This window comes from Nyctereutes procyonoides, unplaced genomic scaffold (genome assembly GCF_905146905.1).
Source record: "Nyctereutes procyonoides isolate TBG_1078 unplaced genomic scaffold, NYPRO_anot_genome, whole genome shotgun sequence".
NCBI lineage: Eukaryota > Metazoa > Chordata > Mammalia > Carnivora > Canidae > Nyctereutes > Nyctereutes procyonoides.
Window position 1 is genome coordinate 12,243,008 of NW_026575140.1, and position 9,885 is coordinate 12,252,892.

The window sequence follows — 9,885 nt, forward strand, 5'->3', positions numbered from 1 at the left end:
TCTTTATATTCTTCATCATGAATTATACAATCTACACATAAAAGTACATATTTCACATATATAATGAATTGTACACATATGTATACAAAATACTAAAACATGTTTACTTAAACAACTACGAAAGTAATATTTGTATAACCAACACCCAGGCCAGGACATTAAAAACTGCCACCACCACCCCAGAAACCTCTATCTCCATTCACAGTATGATCCCTCACCCCTAAAAATTTCTAGTGTCCTCATTTTGTCATAATTTCTTGCTTTTAACCCAAATGGTTTAGATTTGCCTGTTTTTGAACTTGATACAAAAGAAATCGTACTATATGCATTCTTTAATTTTTCTCAACATCATGTGTTGTGATGGTCATCCTGTTGATACATGCAGCTGAGGTTCATTCATCCCCCATCGCTGCAGAATATTCCATCATACGACTATACTACCATTTGGATATCCACTCTACTGCAGCCGGACCTCTGTGTGGTTTCAGCGTTTGGCTGTCATTAAAAATGCTGCCGTGAACTTCACTGCACAAGTGCCTTCCTGATGTACACTGCATGGTTTTCACCTAGGAGGAGAATTACTGGGTCATGGGGTGTGTGTGCCTTTAACTGCCAATCATAACCTCCAGTCAGTAATGAGAGGTCACCAACTTTTGCCATTGTCAGATTTTTAAAGGTTTCCCAGTCTGAGAAAACTCAGGATAAACTAACTGTTCCTTGTGATCTTCATTTACCTTTTTACAAACTGATTGACTTCAGTTGGGAAGTAGTCTGTGTAGCAGAGCTGCCTCTGTGCTCATGAGTGGGAATGGACCAGTTTTCCTTACTTGTATGTAGTCTTTGTCCAATTGGAGTGTCAGTTCTGCTAGCGAAAAAGAAAAAGATTTCTCTGCTTTCTCTATTCCGTGAAAGAGTTTTTATATAAGATTGAAATTTTGTCTTCCTTGAACTCACAGATGAAGCTACTGAGCCCTGGTGTTTTCTTTCGGGGAAGATTGTCTGCTACTGATTTGATTCTTTTTGTGAGTTATTCAACTATTCAGATTTTCTGTTTCTTCCTGAATCAGTAACAAGAGCATGCCTGTTACCTCCATATATTCAAAATATTGGCATAACATTGCTAATATCCTCTTACTACCTCTTCTATGTGATATCCTTTTTTCATTTCTAATATTGGTTATTGTGCCTTCTCTGTCTTGATCAGTCTTGTTAGAGGTTTCTCAGTGTTATATTCAAAAAGGCATCTTATGGTTTTGTTGGTACTCTTTATTGTACGTTTGTTTTCTAGTTGCTTGATTTCTGCTTTTAATTGTTTTCTTCTTTCTGCTTCCTCTGGGTTACTAGTGTTTAATTTCTAAGATGAATGTTAAGTGCATTCTAGTCATCTTTATTTTCCCATACACACATTAGGATTACAAGTGCTGCTTTAGCCACAGTATGCAAATTTTTATATTATATGTAGCATTTTTTTAACATTAAGTTCAAAAATGTTCTGACCTTCATTTTTACTTGACTCGTGGGTTATTATAAGTGTTTCTTAATTTCCAAACATGGATTTTTCTACGTGTTGTTTTTTAAATTATTTTGTGGTCAGGGAAGATATTCCATATTATTTCAGTCCTCTAGAATTTGTTTAGACTTGCTTGATGGCCCAATATATGATCTTTTTTTTTAACCCTCCATTTATTTTTTTAAAAGCACGTGTTTGTCATTTCAGTGTTAATTCTCCGATATTTTGGTCTACTTGTTTGGTCAGATTTAAGAGAGTATTTAAAGTCACCATTGTAATAGGAGATTTGTCTGTTTATCCTTGTGGTTCTGTCATATTTTGGCTCTAAATACTTTGAAGCTATATTACTAGTTAAACTAAAATTATAATTCCTTCTGGTGACATTATATTAAGACTTGATAATCTCTTACATTCTTGTTCTTCAAGAGTATTTTAGCTATTCTTGGCTCTTTGCATTTCCATATAAATCAGCTTATCATGTTCCTCCAAAAAAATAAATAAATAAACTGTTAGGATTTTGATTGTATTATTTTAAGAATGCATTAGTTACCTGTTGATTCAAAATTATTTGAAAAATTAGCAACTTAAAACCACAAGCATTTATTATTTACACAGTTTCTGAGAATCAAGAATCCAAGCGTTAAATAAATAATAAATAAATAAATAAATAAATCCAAGAGCAGCAGCTTAGCTGGGTAGTTTGGGCACAGGCTCTTTCATGAGGATGCAGTTAGTTGTCTGCAGGACTCTCAAAGGCTTGATTGGGGCTGGATAACCTGCTTCCAAACTCATTCGTGTGGTTTTTGGAAAGGTCTTCGTTCTTTGCTGGCTGTTGGCTAAAAGCTTCAGGTCCTCGTTATATATACTTCTCCCTAAAGCAGCTTTCTACACGATAGCTTGCTTCCCCTAGAACAAGTGATCTGAGAGAAAATGAGACAGCAAACAAGGAAGAATGTGCACAAGACAGAAACCACAGTCTTTTCCTCTTAATCTCAGAAGTGATATGCCATCTCTTTGCCATCTACTAGCGGTCACACAGACCAGCCCTGGCACAACATGGGAGAGGAAGACACAAGAGCGTGAATGGCAAGATGTGGGAACCACTGGGGGCATATCAGTCACAGACAGAATTCCAACCTTTACACTATTGAGATCTTCAATCCATGAGCAGATCTCCATTTATTGAAGTCTTATTTAATTTTTCTCAATAATATTTTTTTAAATTTTCTATGTAGAGGCCTTATTCTTTGTTAGAATTATTTCTAGGTTTTATATATGTTGATACTATTGTAAATGGTATCTTTTCAAAATTTTGTTTTCTATTTGTTGCAAGATTGTAATAATATTAGAGACTTTTGTATATTGACTTGGCCTTTAGTTTTTGGCTTTTTAAGTTTTTGTTTTAATTCCAGTTAGTTAGCATACAGTGTTATATTAGTTTCAGGTGTACAATATAGTGATTTAGAAATCCCATGCATCACTTGGTGCTTATCACAAGTGTACTCCTTAATCCCCATCACCCTACCCACCTCCCCTCTGGTAACTTTCAGTTTGTTCTCTATAATTAAGTGTCTGTTTCTTGATCTGTCTCTCTTTCTTTTCCTTTGCTCATTTGTTTCTTAAATTCCACATATGCATGAAATCATGTGGTATTTGTCTTTCTCTAATTGTCTTATGTTGCTTAGCATTATACTCTCTAGATCCATCCCATGTCATTGGAAATGGCAAGGCTTCATTCTTTTTGATGGCTGAGCAATATTCCATTGACTATATATACCACGTCTTTATCTATTCATCAATTGGGCTGTTTCCATATCTTGCCTATTGTAAATAATATTGCAATAAACATTAGGGTGCATGTATTGTATTCTTTGGGTAAATCCCTGTAGTGTGATTGCAGGATCATAGGGTCATTCAATTTTTAACTTTTTAAATATTGACTTTGTACCCAACCACTTTAAATAATTCATTTATCAATAATTTCAATTATAGATTTTTTTAATTCTCTACATGTACAATCATATCATCTGTACATACATACAATTTTGTTTCTTCCATTATAAACTTCTCCCTTTAATTTCCTTTTCATGCCTTATAGGGCTATCTAGGATGTGAAAAACAATGTTGACTAGAAAGGTAATAGAAAGCATCCTTCTCTTGCTCCTAATCTTGAAGGGAAAGCTTTCCAAGTTTCACCATTTATTATGTTTATTTTAGGTTTCTTATAGATACCCTTTATCAAATTAAGGATGTCCCTTTATTCTTAGTTTGCTAAGAGCTTTAAAAAAAATACTCCTTGAGTAGATGTAGAGTTTTATCAAATGCCTTTACTGCATCTATTGAGATGTTCAAATCATTGTTCTACTTTTAATTTGTCAATGTGGCAACTGATTGGTTTTTCTAATGTTAAACTTTTCATTCATGGAATAAACCCAACTTCATCATAGAACATTTTCTTCTTTATATATTTCTATATTCAGTCGGATTAACATTTGCATTTTTTTAAGATTTTATTTATTTATTCATGAGAGACACAAGGAGAGAGAGAGGCAGAAACACAGGCAGAAGAAGAAGCCAGTTCCACGCAGGGGGCCGGACATCGATCCCGTCAATCCCGGGTCTCCAGGATCACGCCCTGGCCAGGTCTCCAGGATCACGCCCTGGCCGTGAAGGCGGCGCTAAACAGCTGAGCCACCCAGGCTGCCAGGATTAACATTTGTATTGGGCACTTTGTATGTATGCTCAGAAAAACTGGCATCCAATTTTCTTTTCTCCTATTAGCCTTGTTGGATTTTGGTATCAAAATCATGTTCTTTTTCTCTTCTTTGGGAGAATGTGTGGAATTCTTACATTGTCTAATAGAACTTACAAGTAAATCTTTATGATCCCGGAATTTTGTTAAAGGAAAACTTTTTTACTATCAGTTTAATGTCTTTAATGGTTACAAAACTACCTAGGTTTTCTTTATCTACTGAGTCTGGTTTTGTAAGTTTTATCTTTTATACATTTGTCCATCTTCATCTAATTCTTTTAATTGTAAAATCATCTAAATTTGTATACTATACTCTTCTCTGTTAAACATCTACAACTTTAATGATATCCTCTTTTTATGCTATTTTTCAATGAGAAAAACTAATTCTTTTTAAAAAAGAAATGATACCTACTCATGGTAAAAACAAGATTTTAACTATATAAAAGTATATGGAATAGAAAATGAAAGTCCTCAAATCCCATTTCCCTCAGCCCAAGATAACTACTGTTAACAATTTGATATACATCCTTACTGTTTTCTATACTTGCATAGACATATTCTTCTCCATAGATATGGGCACATGCTTCATATACATTTATGGAACATCCTTCCTTTCACTTACAATATCATCAACACCTTTCATGGCAATGGTTATAGCTCTGCCTCTTCCTTTTTAATGGCTATATATACTATTCCACCAAAGTAGATAAATTATTATTTATTTAGCCAAGTTCCTTTTTTTAAGATTTTATTTATTTATTCATGAGAGAGACAGAGACAGAGACATAGGCAGAGGGAGAAGCAGGCTCCCTGCTCCCTCCCTGCAGGGAGCCTGATGCAGGACTCAATCCCAGGACCCCAGGGATCATGCCCTGAGCTGAAGGCAGATGCTCAATCACTGAGCCACCCAGGTGCCCCTATTTAGCAAAGTTCATAAGCCACACTCTTTGGTTCTTGTTTTGTTTTGCCATGGGCAATAATAGAGGAAGGAGAAAAATCTTTCCAAATGAAAGTAGAACCCAGGAAGCTGTTTTGAGATTGGCTATGAGCAAAGAAGGAGCTGCTGACTTCAGCCCTCCTGCTGGCAACACTCACCCCCATCTCCATAAGCAAGCTTCTCAAGAGAAGATCTAATACCTCATAGATTCAAAGAGATTCCAGAAACATAAATAACTCTAGGGTATTTCTAGGGAAAACTAGAAAGGGTACAAGGAAGCAAAAGTTTTTTGCTTCCAAAAGTTAGACAGAGATTCCCTGGGCTCAAGATCAGTGTGAGCATTTGCTATAAATATGAAGCACCATTTCTGCCACCAACCTACTCTGAGGTCACTGGGTAGCAATGGGTTGGACTCTCGGCATCACAGGAGCCTCTGTCTTCTCTTGCAGGGAATATTCTCATTTGAATTCCAGCCCCTGAGAGCTGGAGAAACCTTTGGGAGACTAACACTGCACAACAGTGATTTGGGTTACTACCTGTATGAGCTCAATTTGAAGGCCACGCCAGCACTGCCTGAAAAGCCCATCCACTTCCAGACCACTCTTGGCAGTGGTCAGAGCATCTTTGCCAAGTTCACCAATTACACCCGGCAGAAGACCGAATACTACTGCAGGGTGAGCAGCTGCTGTCCCCTGCTCTGCCCTTCCCTTGCCAGAAGTCGGAGCTTAAAAATAATAGGGGGATACAACAGGGTGTGCAGAAATGTGAAACTCGGAGGGAGTCAGGTGCTTCATCCAGCCAGGAAACTCCCAACTAGAAATAAACAGAATCAGGCCTGAGTTCTTCCTTACAGACTCTATCTTAACAAGCTGGGGTGGGGACAGTTTTGCTTCCCACAGCACGTGCAGTGGTCACCAAAGGAGACAGTAGTGCTTAGTGGTCATGTATAGGCTGTGAAATCCAGCAGACTTGGATTTGAACCCTGGCTTCTCCACTTAATCTTTGTATGAATGATTTGCTAAAGAAATGGCAATAATACCGCAACCTCACAAGATTGCTCTGAGGCTTTTAAGAGATGCATATAAAACTGTTTCCATAGAACCTGGCTCATAGTAAATACTTCATATATGTTCCAATTATATAAACCGGAATCCAGGTTTAACTACTGAAACAGAAACCCAAAATAACAACAAAGTAAAATAACAGTGTGAACATAAGCAGTTTGGACTGGAATGGCAGCTCCATGACATCAGGCATGCAGACTCCTTCTGCTCTGATGCTCTTCCCTCTGTAAAGAGCTGCTTTGGTCCACAGTGACCGAGATGACTTACCATGATGTCTGCATTCCAGCCAGCTACAGGGGAGTGGCAGGGAGCTATATATATCCCTTCCACTCACATTCCCTTGAACAACACTATGTAAGACCACACCTAGCAACAAGTGGAGCCAGGAGGTGTGGCCTTCACACAGGGTGGCCCTCAGCAGTTCCATGGCTACAGTCAAGAGGCATAGGCTCTTGATCAGTCATACCAGCCAGGAGAAGCTAAGTTATGCTGTAGTAACAAATAGTCAAAATCTCAGTGGCTTAAAAAACAAAGGTTTGTCCCTCATTTGGGCTCTCTATCCAGTGAAACTCTGCAGGGGACTCTGCTCATCACAGCCATTCAGGGATCCAAGCTGAAGGGCACCCACCAGCTCAGATGTTTCAGGTCACAGTGCAGAGGGGTGAAAAGACCCCAAGGGGACTTGCACTGGCAACTGGACACCCTGGTGTGGAAGTGACGCCTTTCACTTCTGCTTGCAACTAACTGTCAAGAACTAGTCCCCCTGCCTCCATCCATGAGGAACCAGACTGTGCAGTCTTTTGTGCATGTGAGAGAAAAGGAGAGCCAGAGAGGGGGAAGTAGTGCCAGTGAATGCTGCACTGACTTAATCCAGCTTTGTATCTCTGGGCAATTTATTTAACATCTCTTAGCCTTGATTTCTTTGTAGTAGAATGGGTATAATAATTAGTATTACCTATTCTTCAAGGGAGTTGTAAGGGCATGACTTTTTATAACCGGCTCAGCCTCAGACAAATGTAGGCTGCTTCCGGTCTGAGAGTGGACGGGCCAGGGATGGGCCCGAGCTGCCAGTGTGCCCTTTAGGATCCTGTGTGAATGTGAACCAAGTGCATTTGTTTCTCTTTCAGACTGACTGTCAAGACTTCCACATGGAAAAAGTCATTACCGCAGCCCCAGGAGCTCAAGGAGGCACCGAAGTCAGTGTGGAAGTCTACTTTGAGCCCAGCCACCTGGGTGAGACCAAGGGCATCCTGATGCTGTCATCGATTACTGGTGGGGAATATATCATCCCCCTCTTTGGAGTGGCTCTACCCCCGAAGCCCCAAGGTCCCTTCCTGATCCGGGCAGGGTACAACATAGTCATACCCTTCAAGAACATTTTCTATCAGACAGTCAACTTCTCCTTCATGGTGGAGAACCCAGCCTTCTCTGTTCGTGCTGTAGACTCTGTGCGGCCCAAGAAGATCAACAATATCACAGTCTACTTCGAAGGAAACCCATCAGGCAGCAAAACACCCATCACCAGCAAGCTGATTGTGTCTTGTTCACCCAGTGAAGGCAACGAAACAGGCATTAAGTGGGTTTATTATCTGAAGGGGATCACCCCTTAGTGGTACCTAAGGCCAGCTGTGTTAATGTAAAGGCATCTCCTCAACCTTAAAATCTATGTATTATTCTACCCTGGTGAAGAACAGAGAAAACAGAATTCTACTGCTACTGTTTTATCTCCTCATTCAATTATAGGGCCACTTATTTCCATATTATATGCATTTCAAATATATATATATGAAATATATAGTCATATTACACATGATAACTACAAAAAATGGAGCTATATTGTACTTTGCCAGGGCGAGTCTCTGAATTTAGCTTCTAACCATATCCTGAGAGCTCAAGTAATAATCCCTATCTTTAATAAGATGACACAGATACCACACTCATGACCCCCTATCAGCTAGCACTTAGCAGTGCATAACACTGGGGCACCACAGTGCCTTTTAAAAATTCATAATGGCTTAAAGAGCCCTTAGACATGCCTCTATTTTGATACGATATTATATCCTGCTTTCACATAAAAGCCAAATAAGACACTATTTTCAAAATGATAACACACATAACACTTGTGCCATTATTGCAGGGCCAGGGGCTGGGGATTCTCCCTCTACCTCTGAACCGCATATCTGTTCCCCACAGAAAGCTCTCACTGAGGGTCACGTCCCTCACTCCCACTCCTAGCCCTGTGCATAGCTGGCAGCCTGTAGCACAATGATTCTCTACCCATCTGCACATCAGAATCAACCTGGTGCAGACCCTTCCACCCCAAATTCTGATTTAATTGGTCTGGTGAGGGATGTGGGCATCATTTTCTCTTCCAAACCTGTACATTGAGAACCAGTGTTACAGATCATACACCCACCTGGCCATGAACGCTGCAACTGAGTCAGAAATCGACTTCTAGAGGAGGACCACATCCCCATATGATATGATTAAACAGCAACCATTCTGTATGTACAGAAAGGGTGAGGTCTAAGTCAATGCCTTTCCCAAGAGGGAAAGCACTAGGGAAGCTCCACATCCAAGCAGGAGTGGGACATCTGCCCTAATCCAGGCTCTGGCCATGGGTCCTGCAATGTGTGTTAATAGAACCACTTAAAAATAATAATAATAATAATAACAACAACAACAACAATAGGACCACTTATCTGTTGGCGCCACCTGATAAAATAAAGATGATTGCAGACTGGCCCTGGCGTAGATTTGCTTCTACAGGCATGCCTGAGGGTCCTCTGCCCTTCGCATCTGCTATAGCCCACCTGCGAGAGAGGGAGAAAGCATGAAAGGAGATAACGAATGCTCCAAACAAGTGGTTCTGAAAAATGATCCTTAGAACAGCAGCAGCACCTAGAATTTATTAAAAATGCAAATTCTCACAGCACACCCAGACCTGCGGAGTCAGAAACCCCAAGGGTGTGGCCCAACAATCTGTAAGCCCTTAGTGCTTTTAGAGATGTGTTTTTGTAATGGAAGGAGACTCTTCTAATCCTCAGCCCAGTATATCCTACACTCAGCTAAAGTATTTGCAGACCTACATGTAATAGTTCATTTGCGCAACCACTAAAGATGCTGCTAACGGGCATAAAGACAAAAACTAGATGACAGATTTTCCAGATGGTTAAATGAGCAAAGAATGCACTACACAGCCATCTGAGAGGATACCAAGATCAATGAGCACGTGCTACGACTAGCAAACACCCAGAATCTGATGAAACCGGTGCTTTTCAAATTTTATTATCTCTCAAAATCACCCCGATGGCTCGCTAACCCACAGGCTGTCAGGCCCCATCCTCAGAGGGTCTGATTTAGTAGATTTCGTGGGCTCAAGAATTTGTGTTTCCGCCGGGTTCCCAGTAAGGCCGTTGCTACGGTCCAAGGAGCACACTGCCCAGCACAGCTGTGAAGCCTCAGCGGCCTCTCACCAACACCACCTGGGAACGAGCTAGGCAGAGCTGGACATGCAGGATCTTGAGCTGCCCCAGACCTACTGGATCAGAATTCGCATTATAAGCCCTCTCTAGGGGATGATGGGCGCTCTGCAGCTGAGAGTGGCTGCCTTAAAGGCAAC

The 9,885-nt window shown here is 40.2% G+C and overlaps 1 protein-coding gene across 1 annotated transcript in view; it reads left to right on the forward strand.

The window, feature by feature from the left end:
• Positions 1-7,947, forward strand: part of HYDIN (HYDIN axonemal central pair apparatus protein) — a 362,906-nt gene extending 354,959 nt beyond the window's left edge. The window contains exons 85-86 of the mRNA XM_055304626.1: positions 5,649-5,873; positions 7,391-7,947. Coding sequence (XP_055160601.1) covers positions 5,649-5,873; positions 7,391-7,873 — 708 coding nt within the window. The 3' untranslated portion in view covers positions 7,874-7,947. The remainder of the gene's footprint in view (positions 1-5,648; positions 5,874-7,390) is intronic.
• The last annotated feature ends 1,938 nt before the right edge of the window (positions 7,948-9,885 follow it).